We start from the raw sequence: 21873 nt of genomic DNA on the forward strand, positions 1-21873 counted from the left end.
CAACAATAATAATAAGGATTAAGATAAGCTTATTTTAATAGTAAAACTAAAGCAGAAAATTTTGAATAGATTGTTTAAAATTTTTAGTCAGCAAAACATAATAACGTGGTAAAGAATATACTAAAGTCATTTCAAAAATTCGTCTAAAATTTAGATTTATAAGAATAATAACTTATATTTTAATTTACTAAAAAAACATATAATTATATAGAAATCAAAAAAATAATAAAAAGAAGTATTGCTAAATTTGGAAAAAGATGGAATATGAAGCTAAAATTTATCATAGAAAAATCTTGTTATAAACCACTGTTTGAGTATTATCTTAAATATAGGGCGATTCTGTGGCTAAATTAAAGTAAAGTGCAAAATAAAGAAGAACATTTGGCTGTTTTAAATTTTCTAAAAGAAGCCATAAATAATCCTCTTTATATTGACTTAATTAAATTTTATAAAAAACATAAAAAAATTAATTTTTAGTGAATCTCCTTATATTTTTTTATATTTTATTTATGAATAAATTATATTTTACATAAAAACTCATTTTAATAAGCTAACAAGTATGTATAAAATTTTCTGGATGTTTGTTTGGCGTATGATAAAAAAAGAATATTTTAACATTTTTCTTTTTAATAAATTATTCAAAAAAAATAATTTTAAAAAATAAAAATAAGATATTTTAAAATTTTTTATTTTGTTTCAAAGAATTTTATTTATTTAATAGAAAATAAATATTTACCTTCAGTACTGTAATTTAATGTGGGTATCTTTAAAATTTTTTTCACAAATTAAATTTTAAATTTTTCAAAATTTATAGAAAATTTAGCAAATTTTACGTTTTTAAAATCATTTACAATTTAATCAATCAGTTTAAATAAACATAACATAAGAAAATAATATTAATTAATCACAGTTTTACATTTAAAATATTTTATATAATATAAAGAGTCTAAGTATCATTAGTTATCCTATTAAATGGTATCAGTAACAGAGCCTTTCTGACAGTTTTTAAAGTTTTAATTACATCATTGTAATAATTAAATGTCAATCCAATAATAATAATAGAATAAACTGTTAATATAGCACAAATGTAAAAAATTAGAATTGTTAATTAGCTTTCTGAAATACTGAGAACTGTTGAATTTAATTATGTTAAAAGCTATGTCAAAATTGTGATTTCTAATGAGTCTTCAACATTTTATTAAATATTTGATTGTTGGTTTATATATTAGGTAGCCTCTTATAAGGTATTCAAATTTTAGTAATCATTCATATAAAACCTGTAATATGAATTTTAAAGTGAATTGATTAATCCATTTTATGTACTGGAGCTTTCACACATTTACTATTCAATTTAAGACAGAGATAAGTATTTATTATTACAATAACCGACTTAATTTATATATTAAATTTCACTAGATGCATCATCAAAAATCTAATTATAATTTGTGTTTTTAAAAATAGAAAATAAACCATCAACTTATGAGACTAATTAGCTCCTAAATTCCTAAAAATCTGCCATTTGACTAGGTTATATGATAAATTAATTTATAGGAAAAGGAAGAGAATGAGAGGCTGGGTTTAAGCTTTATAATTTGTAAGTTTTATCAAAAATAATTATTTCATCAACCAAAAATAAAGTAGAAAGTTGTTATGCTAAACCGTAGTAGTTGCTCAAGTATGAAGTCGGTTATGTTGTTTTCTATGAAAAATTCTCTACGATTAGATAAATCTATTGATATATATTTAATATTAAATAATAAAAAAATAAAATAAATATACTCCTATGATGCTAGCTAATACAAGCAAAGATGATATAAGAATAAAATTAATGTTAGTATTTAAGTAATTATTAGATATTCTGTCATTTAAGTAAGTTGATGAAAATTTATTTGATGATTCTTTACTAGTGTTATTCTTTTTTACCCTCTGAGCTGGTATTTATAAAAGATTATGTTGATTCAGAAATAAAAACTTTTCTGAAATCTTAAAATTATCAACTTCCTTGACTAGATTTCTAAAATTGAATTTTAAGAAACTAAGATTTTCAGAAGTTATTAAATTTTGGGTTGTATGGATTAAATTAATTTAATTTTATGTTTCTTCATCGGTGACTCTACAAATAACGTTTAAAATTAGTTTTATTTTTATCCTCAAAGTGTACTACAAATAAATCATGATTATAAATTAAATGATAAGTAATATGTTTCCTATAATAAGGAAAGTTATCAGATTTCTCATTAAATTGTCTTTTTATTGAAAGAATTCTTGTTACAAAATATCATTTATCTAATAACCATTTTTAACATATTCAATTAAATTATCCACTAGCTAAAAATAATCAGTTTTAAGTTTATTTTCTGATTCTAATAATGTATAAATAGCTTCAGATGCTAAATTAGCAAATAATTATAAAGTCATAGTTTAAGGTGGTTATTTTCTAAAGACTGCTTCAATAGGTTAGGTGTAAAAATACGTTTAAAAGTCATAAGCTATTTATTCAGAGTATAATTTCATTAATAAATCCTTTACAATAAGATAAATAAATATTAATTATTTTAAGTTTTTTAATTAAAGTTGCTTTTAAAAATAAAAATACTAAAAAAATAATTATTTAATAAAGATTTTACATTTTAATCATGATAATCTTATATGCATCGTTATTAAAAATAATCAGCTATATTTTAAGTACTAAATTAGTTGTTTTAGAAAGCATTTATAAAATTCAAATTAAGCTAATTTTAGAATGTAAAACTCTCAAGACATCTTGAGTAAGAAACTTGTAATTAAGCTGAGAGACTTTCAAATTAGAGTAAATACTTAAAATCATTATAGAATCTAATTACTAAAACATAAGAAAATATAACTACAACAAAGTATATCAGCCAGTTAAATAAATACATCAAATAGCTTTTGCCTATATATGCAAAAATCTCTTCACTTTTTGCAGCCTTTAATTTAATATATATTAAAAATAAAAATTTTATATAAATAAATCATACCAGCTAAAGTTTTTTTTCATTGGGGTGTGTTGAGTCTGAAACTATTTGATGCTAGTTAGCTAATAGGTTATTTGCTATAGTTTTTTCTTCCCATTCGTCTTTGTTGGTATTATCATTATTGCTAGTATTGTAATTAATTTATGGTTCTGTCTTTTTTTAATGCTTACTTTTTAATGATTTTTAACTTTTGAAAGACTTTTTGCTTTTAAAAGACTATTTGCTTTTAAAAGACTATTAGCTTTAAAAGAAATCATCTCTTCCACTAGTATTTACAGATTTACAAGCTAATATAGTCAATTACCTGTTAATTGATTAATTAGAACTAGAACTGCTTTCATCAATTTCTAAATCTGTTTATTTCTTATCAGAATACTCTTAAGATTAACCTTTCAGATTTTTGCTTTTATTTCCTTAACTTTAGCTAGAAGAAGATGTTTAATCACTTTCAAGGCTAACTTCGTGAATAATTTAGAAATCATTACTAAGCAGTTTATCAAACTGATTTTCATCTTTAGCTGTTAAAAGCTCTTGGTTAATTTCTTAAATTTCACATTAATTGTTACTTGTTAAATCTTACTACTAATCAGTATCTTATTATCTCTCATTTGAAAATATAGATGACTTTCTACTTCGAATCTATGGATTTAATAGTAGATTACTGTTTTCTTAATCTAAAAACGAATTTCTCTTTTCTTTTATTTTATTTAAAACTTCTTTGTCTATGTTTTCAGCCTAGGTAAATTTTAATAAGTTTTTAAATAATAATTAATAATTTTACCTTAAACTTTTCTTCAATACTTATATGCTCGGCTATTTTTGGATTAGTTTTAATTTTATGCTCCAGCATTTAGATTTAAGCATCAGCAAAATTATCATTTTATGTATGTAAATTTGTTATTAATTCCTTCTAGTTAGAAAATAAAGAAGATCTTCTAGGTCTAGGTAAGGAAATATCTTTTTAATTGTTATCAATCACACTTAATGATTACTGACTCTTTTATTTTGTAATTTTGAAAATTTCAAAATCAACTGATTCATTCTTTTAAGTTAAAAAATCTATGTGAATTTAAAAAAATTTGAAACAATTTACCTTAAATTTATTTTCATCTTCTTTTAATTTAGCAGGTAATAAGTTTTTTTATATTTAAATGGTGTCTTATTACATATCTTTTTTTTATGTTTTAAAATAACTCATATCTTAAGATTTAGATTTTGTTCTTAATTCTTCTTTTTATGAAGTCTTTGGAGTTTATTAAATGCTAAATGATTTTGTTTTACTTTAAACATCGCCTTATATCAATTATATATATTTTTTTAAAATTTGGTTATTTTTAGATTCAGAATTATCTATCTTTTCTTATTCTTTACTTTTATTACTCTAAAATCTTTCTTACAAATTTATAAAATTCATTGGTTACAATGAATCAGATCTATCTCTGTTATTCTTTTATTTATCATTATTCATCAATTTTTGATTTCCATTTTTCTATGATTTATTAAATTAATTTAAGTTATATAATTTTTGATTATTTTAATTTACTTAAGTGTTTAAATGAGGAGCTCTATTGTTATAACCCTAATTCCTTGTTAACAAATTTATTTAAGTGCATGTATAATTTTAATCTGTTTAATTTTCTTCAATATCACAAGACTCAGATCTTATTAAATTTATTTTATTTTCAAAAATGTTTTTAAGATTTTATTTCATTTTAAATGTCATATCTTTTTCTATTGAGTCTTATTTATTCTTAAAGAAAAAAGAATTTAGCTTTTATTTCAAAAAAATAAACTAAATTTACAAAAACTTCTAAATTCTGTAATTTCAAATCAATACAATTATTCCTAAATTTGTCAGCCTTTTAATATTAATAAGGTGTTGATAAAAAAACCACAGATTTACTTATAAAAAAATTAGAAAAAATAAATTTAATTTAAAAAAAAAATGATGAAATTAACATTACAATAATGAATAATCAAAAAGTTAATTCTATCATTTTTATAAATGAAAAATTTTTGAAAAACATTTAATTAAGCTTACAATAGTTAAAAAATTTATGTCATTTACTGCAGTTTTCAAAGGAACTAATTACATTTGAGAATCTAAATCGCTTTCTGTATGTTAACTTTCTTAACTTGTGACTAATTAAAAACTGCTGATAGAAATATAAAAGAATGGTAACAATTCTTCACTGAATTTATACAACTCAGTATTTATTTTCATAGTAATTTTAAGATACTCTTTTTCAATTTCTTCTTTTTAAAATTGCTTCTGCAGCATAAAATAAAATATTTTCTTTAATTTTGTTTGTTTTTTGCCTTCATTCTAATCAAAATTTTCTAATTAGTGTAAATCAGATGAAAGCTTTTTATGCTATTTTAAAAATTTTTCCAATTCTTTTAATAAAAAAAAAATTATTAAATTAAGAATAAAAATAATTATTTCTAATAAAAATAAATTAATAAATGAATGCCTTTTGGAAGTTCCATTCTCAAAATAATGGTTTCAGATTTGTAGAATTTAGTCTATTCTTGCTTCATTTATTTGAGTATATCTTTGGCTAAAGCTTCGAATTATGGAATTATAGAACTAATACTTATTCCGTTTAATCTCTAAACATCAAATTCTTATTAGCAAATTAAAGCCATCAGATTGTAAAAATTTTAGGAAACTCCTTAAATTTAACCTTTATGATCAGACATAATTGTCATATATTTTTCTTCCAGCTTCAGAAAAAGACAATTAAAAGAAAGCTTTTCCTCATTCAAAAAGAAATAGTTTATATAGGTTTTAACAGGGAATAGAAAGTGCTATTTATTTTTAGCAAAAAAGTATCTATAATTCCTAATAACTGTAGATGTATTTTTCTCAAACAAATTATTTATAAACTTATTATGACCTTGAGCAATTATTGAAGGCATAATTTAGTCAAGCTTTTTAACTTATTAAAATTCCCAGAAGTTATAACCAAAAATCTAAGGAGTTCCAGTAGAAAAAGAGTAAATCTCAAATTCCTCCTTGAAGTAAGAAACATTTAAACTTGATGTTTTCCCATTTAATATAGAAAGTATGTTAATTTCATCTTATTTATTTTTTAAAATTAAATAAATTTTTGAAAAAATTATTTAATTATTTACCAATTTATTCTTTTCTATTTTCTTTCAAGATCATTTCATAAAATTTCTACTCAAATTCAAAATAAGAAATAGGGTCATTAAGAATTACTGAATTCACCAAAGATAGAAATTTAAGAGCATAAATATTATTTTAATTTCTATGAAGGTCTTATTTTAATTTATTTTCATTGACCTAAAAGAGTGAGACAAGTGCTTTTAAATCCTTTTTAAATATCAAATTATGAAATTCTACAACATATATGTATTTTTGTTACTTCCAATAGTTGCTCTAGATTTTTATATCCAAGTTGCATATTTTCCAGTAAATTTAATTTCATTTTTAGAAGATTTGAAATTTATTGAATTTAATTTTCTAATAAACTATCACTGATACTTATTTTTTCAAAGTAAGTTGATTAATTAGCTTCTTAACGATCCTTTTAAAAGTATGAGTAAGCTTAGGATTTATCTTATTCTCTAAACTATGTAATTACTAAGGTATTATTTTAAGTTAGATTAAAAAATGTATTTTCATTAAAAATAAATTACTAATTAGTGAGAATGTCTAAGATATAAACTCGAAGAAAAAAGTTTTTTTTTAAAGAAAGTCTTGTAATTGCTTATTGACATATAGAGCTTTAATATGAGTTTTCTTTATTGTCAATAAGAAGCTCCAATACTATTGAATTAAAGTTTCAATTAAAGCTTACTCTTACTATCAATTTAAATTATTATTAGTTTAGGTAAAAAAATAAAGATTAATTACTTTATGGTTTGATTGAAATAAAACATTATTTTCCAACATTTATAGAATCCAAAATTCAATAAGATCTTAAATCCACTAATTTGCAATTTAGGAATTTATTCTTTCAAATAAATTATAAAAATCAACCTATATATTTATTGATAAATATTTAAATTATAAATAAATAGATAGATCTATGTTCTTGTGTTAAATTTAAAAATATTTAATTTACTTTAGAGCTTTCTCTATTTTTATTTGCATAATTTTTTCTTATTTATATGAAAATAGTAGATTTTCTTCTATTGTTTTGCACTTTTTTAGCTTAGTTATCTTCATTTTTTTCTTCACAGTCTTCATCTTGAATAGCTTAATTTAATTTATAAGATTATCCATTTTGACAAGGACATAGAGATTACTTACACTAATTCTAATGCTGATTAAGTATACCTAACCATTTTATAGATTTTTAATTAATTTTAGAATAGTTTAAAAACTTTACCAATTAGCAGTACATAAGATTTTTTAGATGTTATGGAATTATTGAATAAATTTAATATTTCAAGAAAGTAATCAAGAGATTTCAAAGGTTCTCTTAATATTTATTCTTATAATTTTATTTATTAGCTCCTCTATTTCTTTTAGTAAATAATCTCTAATAGACCATATAGTACAGAAGAACCACAAAAGAGTAATATTAAGTGGTTTTGAGGATTCATAAATTTATAATAATGTAAAGCTATTAGAAGTACTCCTAAAAAAAAGCACAAACAAGATATTCCTAGGTGTCTAAGAGCTTTTTTCCCAACAGGAAAATTATATAAAAACTAAAAAAAATACTATATGCTATATAAACAAGAAAGAATTAAAGGTATTGAGTTTGGTAAATAGTAACTAGAAATCACTATAAGAAATATAAGATAAGAGTTCCAAATATTTTTTCTGCTATACTTAGGTTTTAAGTCGTTACTTTATTGAAGCTCAATGCTTACGTATAGAAATAAATCCATGTTAGAAATAATCAAAGTTATTATTAATAAGCAAGTTATATATGTATTAATAAGAAAGGGACTTAAAAATAAAGTAAACTAGCCTAAATCGTCACATCTTAGTAATTTATTATTCGGAAAGCACATAATAATCCCTAAAAGTGTATCAATTTTTATTGGATAAATAATCCATCTGTGAATCTCAATGTAAATAGTTAAAAAAGCTATCTATCTGTTTATTAACAAAATAACAAAAAATAGATTATAGCTCGAAATAAGTTAATTAATTATGTAAAATAATTTCAAAATACCCTGATTTTGATCTATAATAGTTCTTTTCTATATTAGAAGGATCACAATTTGATATTTACCAAAGTAGAATTATGTAAATTATATCTAAAATAGCAAAAAATAAAGAAAATATTATCGAGCAGTTATTCAATTCTATATTTGATATCAGCGGAACTATTCTTACATATTTAGAAAATTTAATAAAATTGTTCAAAAATGTTTCATTAGCGCTATCCTTTATAAATGTTGCAAGTATCCCATAAATTATAAAAAAGTGCATCCATAATATAAGCTTATAGTAAAAAGTATCTCTGGAAAATTCTTTATCCTTTTAATGCATGTAATAGAAGGTATAGGAAAGTTTTTTCATTATAATTGCTTTGAAATTTTGTGATTAAAATATTTCTGCTTTCATTTTGATTGTTTATTTATTCATTGAAAAGTTTGAATAAGCTTTCGATTTCTATGTATGACTAAATGCACTAATTATAAAATTTGATATTCTACTTATTTATTATAGTTATTTAAAAGATTGTTCTTAACAGAACAATAAATACAAAATTAACAATTATTTAAATGGTACTTATCTAAATAGTATAAATTTTACTATTAATCTAAATTATAATTAATTTGATTGATATTTCATATTTTAAAAAATATTTCATCATTTTAAATATTACTGCAATACCTCCTGCCTATTTAAATACTATAAAATATTCTTGATTACTCATTCCTGAGATCATTTTGGTTAATATTATTGAATTTTAAATAGAAGTACTTGTTTATTAATGAAGAGTAAAAGTATTTAAAATATTAACACCTATAATCAATTTAAATTATTTTATTTTAAAATTACTTCATATAAATTAATTAATAAATATTTCCCATCTTCAAACTTTGCTAGAATAAATAATTAGTTTTATAAGTTAAGTTATTTTAAATTAAATAAGAATTATGAGATTTAAATTTGATTTTTTGATATAAAATTTCTAATTTTTAATTGCTTAATTAACAAAACTATTTGAAACTCATTAAAAATTTAAATTTATAATATTTTAAATTAAATTAAAATTTATTTTAGTTTATTGAATGTTTTATCTTTAACTATTAAGAGCTATTTTATCTCTTACTACCCATGATTTTTTTGCATTTATGATTATTATTGATAATTTTAAATCTAAATATTTCATTAATGATATTTAATTTCGATGAATCTCAAGTATGTATGTATTTAGATCTATTTTATTTTTTACAAAAGCTAAAAGATTTGAAAGAGCACCTATTAAAAATATTATAATTCTGATGATCTTATGTATCAATGTTATCCAAAAAATATAACAAATATTTAGAAATTATGAGAGAAGCTACACTAAAAAGAGTTAGAAAAATTTAAAAGAAATTGAAGAGTAATTTGAAATAAATTATATAAAAAATGGATGAAAGGTAATTTATGAAAATTTGAAAAACAAGATATAAAAATAAAATTTGCAATAAATTAGATATTTTTATTTGAATTTTAATAACTTTTCAACCTAAAATATCAAAGTTTCTTATTTTTATTAATCAAATGTTTGAACTTATTAAAAATGTAATACTATTTATTAGTAGAATGAAGTATAAGATAAATAATACAATCAATTAAGTATTGTATAATAAGATTTATAATTATTATATTTGGGTCAGTGGAAGATATACAGAAAAGAATTAAAAACTAAATCAAACTTAAATTTCTCCGTTGCTTAGAACATTCTGAGTATTAGATTTAGTTTAGTTATTTTAGATATTATCAGCGTTCTAATTATTGTTTTTGCTACTGTCTTTTTGCATGCTTTAAAGTTCTTACACAAGTTTATCATCTTAGTGCATTGGACTTGCTCTATGGTGATGAGCAAATTATACCATATTTTATGCGGCTTTATATGCATCTACAACTGTAATAATACCATTTCTTAGATTCTAAAAGTGTATTAAACTTTCTTTTCTTGTAACAGGATTTTCTCTATCATAATCGGTATCAAAATCTAAATGAACTTCTTTGTATGTCTTCTCTTCATCTGAGTCTCCAAGAGGGAATAAAAACTCGTTTATTTTATCCATAGGAATAATGACTACAACTATGCAGACAGCAATAAATAAAAAGAAATTTCCAACATCAATGTAATAGCTCATAAACCATTTGAAAAAAACTTATCCAAATGTATGGAAAATGATAGAAAGTTCAACGAGTTCAATCATTTACATTGAAAGTCTTGAAGATATAGATTCTTTTACAGTTCTTCTAAAAATAAGGTTGTATTTATCAGTGATATAGTAAGCAATCAAACCACCTAGAGAAATAACAGTTCCTATGGGTATGATTGGTGAATAAAAGAAAGTGAACCACATAGTTTTCATAATATCGGCATATCTTTTACCTTGAGTGTAGCTAGGATGTTCCATTAATGAGTTAGCTTCTTATTAAGTTAAAGAACAGACTTTCTTCTTTATTTATCTATTTCTTTTAAAATCTTACCAAATTTTCCAAGGATCAATAATCCATGCTAATGCTGGAACAACGGCGTTTATGATAAAAATCAAGAATTCATTGTATATCATACCTCCAGCTAGTGCGTAAATATTTTAGAAGAAAATAATTTCAACAAAGAATGTGATGAGAGCGGTATTGAAGAAAAGACCAATAGTTAACTTGTATGCAAAGGATACGTTTAGACTTGTCTTAGTAGCCCATTTTTCGTGATCACAAATCTTATGGATTATAAAAGGCAAGAAAAATTTATTCCAAATGACTATAATACTGGAAATAACAAATGATAAAACTGTGACAGAAGTTTTTTGAGATTAGAGATCATCGTAATGATGCTACTCTTCTTCAGTCATTTCTCTTCCTTCGCTTTCGATTGCAATATCATGCTCTTATTTCAAAATATGATCTATGGTATTACTTTAGAGATAAGATATAAGAGCTATAACAACAAAAGATGCAAGTGTTAAAATCAACCATTTAAAAAATGCAATTGTTCTAACTTTAATTTTTTCTACTGTTTTTACATGGGCAAACTCCCAATCGACGTCATTTGGCTCAGGAGCTTCTGATATATATAAATATCTTCCATCTAAATAAAGCTAGTCTTTTTTTGAATGTTATGATTTACCATCTTTAAAGTAGTCTTTAAATCTTTTCCATCCATCTTATGGGTTTGATTTAATTGCTTTTTACTTTTCTTCTTCTCTTGAAAAACTTATAAATGCTGTTCCTACAAATCTTTTATTGTCAGCCTACATTTATATTTGCATTTAATGAACTTCTTCTTCCAACTTTTCTATTTGATGATCAATTTCTTAAATTTCTTTATTATTAGGATCAAAACTTTAAATCTTATCAATTATTTTCTGTTTCTACTGTACCTTTTTTTTAATTTATGTTTCTATATGCTCGAGGTCTGTGATATCATAAACCAAATTTATTTTTTCTACTGTACCATATTACTCAAATATTTCCTTCAAGGTTTCTTTTATATTAGTTATATTCTAACTTATATTTTGAACCATAATTGTGTAATCAGAAGGTGTGCTGCAGGCAATATCAACATCTTATTCTATTTTTCTCTGGCTTCTTCTGAATAAAATATTCAGTAATAACTACACTATGACTGCTGCAATAGAAAAGTGAAAGTCGTAATTTGTTTCTCTGTACATTTTATCTAAAACATTAGCCATCGAAATCTTATTTAAATTTGTATCAGGACAAGGGATTAAAAAGTAGGCTTAATGATGATCATGGTTTTCTTCAATAGCAGCGAAGACTTCAACAGGGTCAGAATGGCAAAATTCACCTTGAATATTGTAGACTAGGTTTGGGATTCCTTAAATGCAAAATAGGAAAAAAAGCATAAGGCAGCAATATTTGATATAGTTAAAATACAGTGGGAAACCTGATCCCATAAAACCTAACTCCATAGTATCTACATTAAGACCTATTTCTTTCCTTTTTAACTCATAACCACAGCAGTCACAAACCTCTTACATTTTTTTCTCAGCTTATTAGCCATCTGGTGAGAGTACTTCTTCAGAATCTAATTCAGGTTTTGTTTCTCTAGATTAAGCATGCAACTTAGCTTTTTCCCAATCACAAGGAATTTTAAAAGGATCAAATCCTTCATGCTTATGTCCACCAGCATGAAAATGAATGTTGCTCTTTTTTTTAGTTGATGCCCTATGTATATTGACATGAGGATTTTAAAGATGGTTGTTCCCATTCTTTAACTCCATACGACTATTTCTTTCATTTGTATTTGAGTCATTATCAATAATAACTTCAAAAACTTCCTTCGCCTAGTCTCTTTAAGAATTCATTGACCGATTTTCGTTGCTAACAATATCTTTTTTGTAAACTAAACTATATATTCCAGCGTTGTTTGCCTTAGGCTCATCTTGATTTTGAGATTACTTTATTTGAACTGAATTACCAGAATCAAACATTATAAGATTTTCATCTTACTCTATATTTTTATGGTTAATATGAAATTAAACAAGAGCATTATTTTCAGAAATATGCTATGAAGCATTATTGCTTCTCATTTTTACGCTTTACCTCTTTTATTGTTAATATTAATTTAATTAATAAATATAAAAAAAATTATGTCTGAGTGATCTATTTGCTTTGAATATTAAATTAAAAAGTATGCAAATTAATAAATTTATATATATAATTAATAAACTTTTTTGTTTAAAAAGGACTACAAGCAAGCAAATCCTTTAAATTTTCAGAATAAATTAATTGGTCTATAAAATTTATAAATAAGTGTTGATTTATTTTTTTTTGCAATAGTGATGTGAAGTTAACTATGCAAATGATTGATTTACTCTAATGAATAATATTAGATTGTTAATAAAAAATTATGATTATTAATTTTTTTCAATCTATTTGAATGGAAAAAAATTTATTATAATAAAGCAAAGGATTCTGTTCAATTTATTCATTGCATTTTAAACCAAAGAGGTTTTTTTTTTTAAGCTTGAATTAATTAGTTCAGTTTTTATTGTTAATAAGATTATTATTGAAGCCACATAAGGTAATCAATCATAATATTAAACAAAACTATTGGATATTTAATTTTGATAAAGTATTTTGATGAGATGACTCAGAAAATAACAAAGATAGAAAATAACCTTCTTTAATGACATTTATATTTAAAAATATTCATCATTAAGCTTGTTACTTAGATGCAAAAATTAATAAATTAAAAATCTTAAAAAAGTGAATGTACACTATTTGTGTTAGAATAGAATAAATACGTTTTAAAGTTATGTATTTTTGTTCTTAAAAATTGCTTTGAATGAGCTTTTAAATAAAAAAAATATTAATATTTAATATCTTTAACTTTAAAATTATACAGCTGCAAATATATTAATATAACTATTCTAATGGCAGACTTAGTTTTGACATAACTTATAATAGCTTTTCAATATAGAACATAGTATCCTGATTGAATTACTTTAGAGATAGAATAGCTTATTTTTTATTTGCTAATTTTCTAATAGAATTTAATAAATAATGTATGATGTCTATGAATTTTGAATATATTCTTTCCTTCCTTAAAATAATATGTAACAAATAAATATTTAGTTTGTTCTTCTTAAGGCAGAGTTATTTTTTCATAACAAATTTTTAATATTTACTATCACTTTTGCAAGCTTAATTAAATATTTTCAAAACTAATAAAGCGATCAAGTATATATAAAAATTTGCACGATATCTTAAAAATTCATCTAAATACAAAATTTTTTTATTTTTGATAAAAAAAACTAAATTTTAAATAAATATTATCTCTTTTAATTTAGAAGTGTAAAGATTAATGAATATGATAATTTATACTAGATTGTATAAAAAGACTTTTTCTAAAAATCTCAAACTAATTATTTGTTCCAAGTGATATTATTATTTTCTTACTATAATCTCAATTTACTAGGTAAAAAATATAAATACGTATTTAATAAATTCGCTATAGCGGAAAGAAATTTTCTTAAAATTTTCAAAGGTTTTTTTTCAATTAGGAAAAATACAATTTAAATAGTTTACTACTAATAAAAGAAATCAGTTTACAAATTATTTCATTTTTAATAAATATTTCTATAGCTATAAACACCTCTAATTTCTTCAAAATCACAACTTAATTTCTAAGATTATAAATTTTATTTTTTCAACTTTATGTTTGTTCTCAAGCAAATATTTTAGATATCCATTTTTTTATAAAGTAGATAATTGTACTGTCTCAATCTTTTCATAGTAATTAATGCGAAATTGTGTATTTTATATAATTTAGTACAGTGTAAATTAGTAATATAAATCAGCATAGATTTATTTAGATTTAATTTTAAGTTCTAACTTTTTAGAAATTTTTTCAATAGTATTACTAGAAAAAAAGAAAATATTAAAAATATGTAATCTATATAATCAAATTATATTTGTAGAACACAGAAAAAAATTATAAGCTAGAAAATAAATTTATCGTTGGTTTGAAGAAATTCAGCTTATTTATTTCTTAATTTAGCTTACATTTTGTATTAAATATATTTAATATTGAAAAAAAAAAATTTAATTCCAATTTGCAAATAAATTGACATAAATTTATCAATTGCAATTTTATACTTCTTTTTTTAATAATATTAGAAGCTAAAAAGTATTTATCTAATATTTATATTTTATGAGTAAAATTTTATTTGATGATTAGCAAACAAAAAAAAATAACTTATTTAATTATTATTATTATCGAAATCTAAAAAAGGAAATATTTAGCAGAAAGAAATTATTAATAAATAAATATTTTCAAATACTTTGGCTTATAAAAATTATTATGTATAAATAAATTGATTTAATCAAAAATTAATTTCTCATAAATTAATATAAAAACCTAACTTTGAATTTTTACATCAAATTACAAGTAGGAGATTATAATTTTTAAAAATTTAACTTGTATTAATTATTTTCCTCAAAAATTTTATTAAAAAGTATATATTGATTGTAGTTAGATTAAATTTTTTTCCTTTTTTACCAGTTGAATTATTTTACTGTGTTAGAAATAATTTTAATTAAATAAATTATTTTTTTTAAATTTGTGATATTTTACATAAAAATATATTTTTGTAAAACAAAAATTTTAGTATTTAATCTCTCTTTTTTGTTTTAATCTTTCCAATTAATTTGATTCTACTTGTAGCAAAATCTTAATTTTATTAAAGACTGGACTAAAAAACCCATAAATAAATTTAATTAAAAACTTTATAGCTTATAATTTCTCAAAGGCTGATATGATTAAGGATAACAGCCTATTATAGTAATTTGCTTCGGCAAACGAACGATAGTGCAAGCATCATAAGTATGCATAGCACTCTATATAGTGCATAACATGTAAAGATGCGATCCAATAACAAAGTAACTTAGGTTGAGGTTGAGCTTGCTCCCTCGCCCAAGAGTTAGCCAATCTATATTCCTGCGCCCTGAACATAACGGACCTAATGGACCTGTTGGTCTTGGGCTAAACCATAGGAAGGACATCAAAATTTCTTTTTTTTTTCTCTCAATTCTAAATAACTGAAAATAATATTACAAGTTAATAAAAAATAAATTTTAATTTGAGTCTATTATAAATAATTTTTAATTTAAAAATTTACATGCACACGCATCAGTTTAATAAAGATAATTAGAAATATAAAATTTTGTTAATTAATTGATAATTTATTTATTAGATTATTATTATTTTTAATTAGTTATTAATATAGTATTAAAGCAAAATCATTTTCAATTTTAGATTCATATTAATTGATTTATAAATAATGTTATTTAGTTTAGGAAAATAAAAAGCAGATCATTCTTTATTTTTTAATTTATAAATACATTTTTTGTTAGATCAATTATAGTCATATCTATTTAAGCACATGTTCATTTTTTTCTCTTTTTTTGGAGCTACATTATGGGTTTTAGGTTCAAAATCATCATACTATTCAGAATTTAATGTGTAACAACGTTTATTTTTAATATTTTATATTTATTCAAATTCTTATTATTCATAAGTAGGACCTTTCAAGTCTGTGTTGAAGGTAGTGTTATCCCTTGTATCATATACTGACTAACTTCTATTGGAAGTATTATTTGTGAAGATATTAAAATGATCATGGTTGTAGATTAAACTCGGATTTAAAGTTGATGAGCTTCTATCATCACGTTCGATTAATTTCTAATTTAAATTATGCTTTTATTAAAGTTCATCTTATTTTTCATAGAGTCTATTTAACTTTTTTTGCTTTGTGTCAAGAGCTTGCAATTTCATTAAATTATCTTCTCTTTATCTTTTTAGCCTTTGTTCTAGCTAGTAAAGAAGCTTTTTCTTCTCCTCTAATTGTGATATCTTTGAATCAAGAATCCCTTTCATATTTTTTATGTCTTACTATTTTTATATTCTATCATATAAAATGTCTCTCAGCTATTTTCCATGCTCAATTATTTAATCTTCTCGTTCTTTTTATGTTTGCTCAACCTTTTAAATAATAATAGAAAATAATTTAAATATTTTTAAAAATAAACAACTAATTATTTTTTTATATTCACATCATGTAGATTTTTTGCTATATTTAGAAATGTGAATTTGTTGGTATTTGCTATTTTAAGTTTGAAAATTCTATAAAAATTACCTGCTATTGCATTTTCCATTATTTAGTTGACAAATACTCGCAATGATTAATCATATTCTCGTATTGAGAAATTAAAATTTTATTTTATTCTTCAGCAAGCTTTTCATACTTTGAATAGAACTCAACATCTTTCCTAAATGTATTTAAATACGGATTATCATGGCCAGAGTTAGTTTTGATTGCAATAGTAATAAAACATATATCACATGATCGATGGGAATTAATTCTTTTGGCTGAACAATGCTAGCAGCAAGACATGCTACAAAATCTACAATGATGTACTCTTAACGAAAATAACCCAAATTTAGATTTGCAGACACAACATTCTGGGCCTTTCTAAAAATCATTTACATCAAACACTTTAATTTTATAATACTCAAGATTTACTGACAGCTTATCAGCTTTTTAATTGGAAGCAGAGTTTGCTATTAATGAGTTTGAATTATTGATCATACTTGATCCTAGTGATGAGTTAGATACTAATTCATTTGAGTCATCTTCTTAATTAATTACCTTAAATCCAACGTCACTCTTAGCCATCAGGTTGATATTAGTTAATCTCTATCTTCGCTATAGAGCATTAGGATCAACTAAAATTTCAGAAAAACCATCTTATAACTCATCAAGATCATCAGAATACTTGACTAATGGGTCTGAAAGTTTTCTATTTTACTAAAAATGATTTTCAGTTATGAAATGCATATTATTATTTCTTTAATTTTTATTTTTTTTATCACCACTGCTTTCTGCTTGAGTTTATTACTAAAAATGGTCTTTCTTAACAAGACTTGAACTTAGATCAGTGACTTACTAAGTGGTATTGTCATCATCAAATACCAACTTAACTTCACAATCATCATTGTCCATATCAATGACCATTTTGTTAGTTCTATTTTTTGACATTTCTTTAATGTCGCTTAATTTTTTAATAATTCTAATTTAAAAATAATCTTTTGAATATTAAAGGTGAGTTAAAATCTATTCTTATTTATTGATTTTAATTATTAGATTTATTGATCAATTAATCACTATGATATTAGAAAAAGATTACTTTGTTTTGATTATAAACTGATTCAATGTGATAAAAATAACATTTGTTAATAATAAAAGAAATGACTTAGATTTTATTTAAATATTCTGATGATAAATACAAGAATTTCAAGAGTAAATAAATAAATAAGTATATTTAGTAATAATTTTTCATTATTCAATAAATAAACAGACATATTTATTTAGTAATAATATTTTAATAAAATAACTCTATGATAGATAGATATAAGGAGATTTACATGAGAAATTTATTTATTTTTAAAAATTTAATGTTTTTTATAAATGAAAATACGCTTCTAGCTGTACTAATAAACCATAACTTTAAATAATAGTAACAAGTAAAAGCACAAATAATTTTTAGTAATTAACCAATACAAAAGTAGAAGAAAATTTTACAATTTAAATTTATTAAATAATAGAAGTGTAAAACCGATTTAGTAAGTAGAAGAAGAAATGAGACAAAATCTAATGATAAAAAAATTAGATACTCTATCCTTTTAGGGTGATACTTATGATAATATGACTCCATACAGTAAATTATATTTGAAGAACGTAAATCTCATTCTCTTAAACTCTTTTCTTCCATTAGCATTAGTAATAAAACGATAAATAAAATAATAGGAAGATGAATTATTAATTAAAGCGTAGGAGATAGAATATAACGAAGAAGGAGCATTATTTGATTCTCAGCATCAAATGGGTATATTATTCCATTTTAAATTCATATAATATAATGTAATTTAAATATTTTACAAAGTCAAAGAGCTCAATTTCGTGCCTTACTTTAAAATAGATTCTACCTTACGTTTTAACACTCAAAATATAGAAGAATAAACAAGAGAAAAGAAAATTACTTGGTAGGATTTATCTAAAAACATATTAGATACACAAGGATTGAGTATACTAAGTCCTGTAAATGATGAGAGAAAATTAAGCACTAGTTTTATGAATAAATCAGCTTTAAAAAAATTAAATCTAAGTTAAAGCTTAAGTGGAAGTGTTATTTCAAAGCAACGTAATTGATTAACTATTTTTTAACTTTTGATAAATAAAATAAAACAAAATAAAATTTTTATTTATAAATTTAGAGTATATCAATAAATATTTTAAGGATTCATTTAGAGTAGCATAGGCTGCTGCTATTGCTGCTGCTGGAAAACATAATAGTAAAAGTAAGACATCAAGTGCCAGAGATGTACTTAATTCATGTGCTGAAGAAAATACAGATAATCTTTCAACTGAAAAGAATACCAAAGCACCAAGTTTTAGTATGAAATAATTTACACAATCATGTAATGAAAATATTTAAACATAATTTTATATATTAGGGAGAAAGAGTTTATCTAACAATTTTGTTTACTTTTCAAACGATATGGAGTAAAATCTTAGATAAAAAAACTAATTTTGGATATTTTCAGATGTTGAAGAAAATTTATAGAATGAGATCAATTCAAATAATTTTCCATAAAGTACAGATTCACAAAAAAGAAATAATAAAACAACAACAAAAACCTATGCATAAAGAAGAATGAACTAAAATAGAGGCAATACATACATTAACTCTGGATTTACGCCAAAGAATTAGGCGAAAAAAGAAACAAAGATAATTGATAATATTAAAATGAGACCTAAAAGCTGTTGTTGCAACAGATGCGGACCTGAATTGAATAAAAACAAAAAATTAATTTCACTTCCATTTAAAACAGCTATTTAGAATGCTGTTGAAAACAGTAAATTAGGAATTAATACTGGTCTCAAATGTATTGCTTTTATTGGAAAGGTTAGAAGATCTAAATATATAGATAGCTTAATGTTTAATTAACTAAATAGCTTATAAAATAATTTAGAAAACCCATAGATTTTGCAACCTGAAAATACCGAAGTTGCAAACTAACAAACCAATAAGTAAAAAAAAAATTCATATAGCTTACATAATCCTCTTTATCTTTCTTTACAAAATTATAATAATAATAATAACAACAATGGCAGCAATAGAAAACCATCACACCTTTCGTTAAACGAAAATGGATAAGCTAATTAAAAGAGGCTATCTTATGTAAGTAAAGATCAAGAAGATTTATCTAATAGTGAAAAAAAAGAAAGATCATCAATATTAAAAGTCTCAAATTTAGAAATTATTAATGTTGACTAAAATAATTAGAAAAAAGATCAAAAGTTAATTGAAGATTAACAATTTTAGGACTAATCTTAGATTGTAAAATAATTTACTTTTTAGACTTAATCGAGCTAATCTGATTTTGAAAGTTAACAAAACTCGCAAGAAGATTATAGTGAACTTTCCTAACAAAAAATTAATTTTAGGCAATCTTAACTATTTTCTACATAGAAAAGCTTAAATAAAATAGTTAATAAAAAGCAAAAAGTTCAATAAATAATAAGTATGCATAAGTAAGCGAGTAGAGTAGGATAGATTACTAAATTAGCATTAAAAAATGAAAACTCAGAAGGTAAAGATGGAGATTACTAAAGCTGTAAGAAAGCTGAATAAAATCAAAATGAATAAATATAAACCGACAGAGTCGCTTATCATATATCTAGTACAAGCAAATAAGAAAGGTAAAAATAATTTTTAAACTTAATAAAATGCATTTTTGAAATATGAAAAATTATATAAATAGAAATAATTACAAAACTCATACTAATTCGATATTTGAAGATAGGATCTCATAAAGGATTATTTCTAACACTAAGCTCCAACCGATATCAAAAATTAATATAGAGAACTAATATAAAATGTAAGATAGAAGTGCATCATTCAAATAAGGCAGTTTTAACAATAACTAAAATGCTGGAAAAGCATTAACTTAAAATGAATGTTATTATTCCCAATAATTATAAATTTCAAACAAATAACTTCACTAAATGGTATATTTACCTTTAAGAAGTTTTAAATAAAATGAAAGTTTAACTGATCGTACTTCTTAATAAAAGTTAAAAAATTCAATAAGAGTTCAAACATTGATTTAAAATGAAAAGGAAATGGGCAATTTAACTGAAGATATAAAATCATTTGAATCAATACATACCTAATTCTTAAATACTACTTCCGATTCCTTCAAAGAACCTAAACTCATATAATTTAAAAGAAGGATTCTAGATAAAGAGGAGTAAAAACTTGTATCAATGAGTTAGAGAAGTGATTATAAAATATATCTATAACAATAAGATAGTGAAAGACAGCATACATTTGCTCCTAAACTGACTACATCTAAAGACTTTCTTTCAAGATTTGTTTAATAAAAAAAAAATTAAAACTCTTTGTACTTTAGTAAATAATACTAAAATAAGAAGTTTAATAAACTGAATAAAGCATAGATAATTGATTTAAATGATGAAAAATCATAATTGAAAATTTATTAAAATATTGATCATAAAATAATAAATGTAAATAGAAGTGATGACAGATAAAAGTATTTCTTACAAAAAAGAGAAAATGAATAACAGTAATAAAACTACATTAATAACGATTTCCTACAAAAGAAATAAAACTTGGACTCAACTCCTTCATCTTATTCTCAAAATCTTAAATCTTCTTGAAGAGAGAATCAATACATAATTATTTAAAATATTTATTTACTTGCTTATTTATTAATTTGATATTATTTATTTATGGCTAATTTAATTGTCAACAATAAATGTTTCTTTGACTTTGATTTAATTAAATTAAATTAAATTTATGGACCAATTCTGTAATTTTTAGAAAGAAATAATAAAATATCAACTAAAACTAAGTTTAATTTTAATAAAATAGCTTTATTTTCTATTTTATGAATATTTATTTAAAAAAAAACCAAATATTTTTATAAAAATTTAAAGTAATAAGACTATTGTTTTTTATTTTATAACCTTTTTTTTTAAGGTATACAATCAATCAAGAGGTTTAAAAATTATGTTTGAAATAGACAAGAGGAATATCTTTATTTTCTTATTTGTTTTTTTTCTTTAAATGAGAATCTCTTATCAAATTGATATATTAAAA

General features: G+C 22.4%; 5 protein-coding genes across 5 annotated transcripts; 2 read left to right on the forward strand and 3 right to left on the reverse strand. All coding sequences in view use genetic code 6, as the record gives it.

The window, feature by feature from the left end:
- Positions 1–904: 904 nt before the first annotated feature.
- On the reverse strand, positions 905–7574 carry TTHERM_00485810 (transmembrane protein, putative; the record flags this gene model as incomplete). Its single annotated transcript, XM_001032794.2, has 15 exons — positions 905–1729; positions 1780–2523; positions 2628–2948; positions 3000–3731; positions 3778–4038; positions 4090–4485; positions 4540–4767; positions 5065–5393; positions 5594–6079; positions 6135–6336; positions 6389–6606; positions 6663–6828; positions 6880–7005; positions 7091–7305; positions 7358–7574. The coding sequence occupies 15 exons, from the start codon at positions 7572–7574 to the stop codon at positions 905–907; spliced, it is 5466 nt and encodes a 1821-aa protein (XP_001032794.2).
- Positions 7575–9851: 2277 nt separating this feature from the next.
- On the reverse strand, positions 9852–12713 carry TTHERM_00485820 (transmembrane protein, putative; the record flags this gene model as incomplete). Its single annotated transcript, XM_001032795.3, has 1 exon — positions 9852–12713. One exon carries the CDS (start codon positions 12711–12713, stop codon positions 9852–9854), a length of 2862 nt encoding a protein of 953 aa, XP_001032795.1.
- Positions 12714–15541: 2828 nt separating this feature from the next.
- Positions 15542–15730, forward strand: TTHERM_00485830 (hypothetical protein; the record flags this gene model as incomplete). Its single annotated transcript, XM_001032796.1, has 1 exon — positions 15542–15730. The coding sequence occupies one exon, from the start codon at positions 15542–15544 to the stop codon at positions 15728–15730; it is 189 nt and encodes a 62-aa protein (XP_001032796.1).
- A 312-nt stretch (positions 15731–16042) lies between these two features.
- TTHERM_00485840 (hypothetical protein) lies at positions 16043–17726 on the reverse strand (the record flags this gene model as incomplete). The annotated part of the gene is made up of 2 exons (XM_001032797.1): positions 16043–16669; positions 16824–17726. The coding sequence occupies 2 exons, from the start codon at positions 17724–17726 to the stop codon at positions 16043–16045; spliced, it is 1530 nt and encodes a 509-aa protein (XP_001032797.1).
- Positions 17727–18155: 429 nt separating this feature from the next.
- TTHERM_00485850 (hypothetical protein) lies at positions 18156–21431 on the forward strand (the record flags this gene model as incomplete). Its single annotated transcript, XM_001032798.2, has 6 exons — positions 18156–18425; positions 18495–18573; positions 18631–18888; positions 18962–19141; positions 19202–20450; positions 20513–21431. 6 exons carry the CDS (start codon positions 18156–18158, stop codon positions 21429–21431), a joined length of 2955 nt encoding a protein of 984 aa, XP_001032798.2.
- Between the last annotated feature and the right edge of the window lie 442 nt (positions 21432–21873).

The sequence above is a fragment of the Tetrahymena thermophila genome (genome assembly GCF_000189635.1).
Source record: "Tetrahymena thermophila SB210 genomic scaffold scf_8254527, whole genome shotgun sequence".
Lineage (NCBI taxonomy): Eukaryota > Ciliophora > Oligohymenophorea > Hymenostomatida > Tetrahymenidae > Tetrahymena > Tetrahymena thermophila.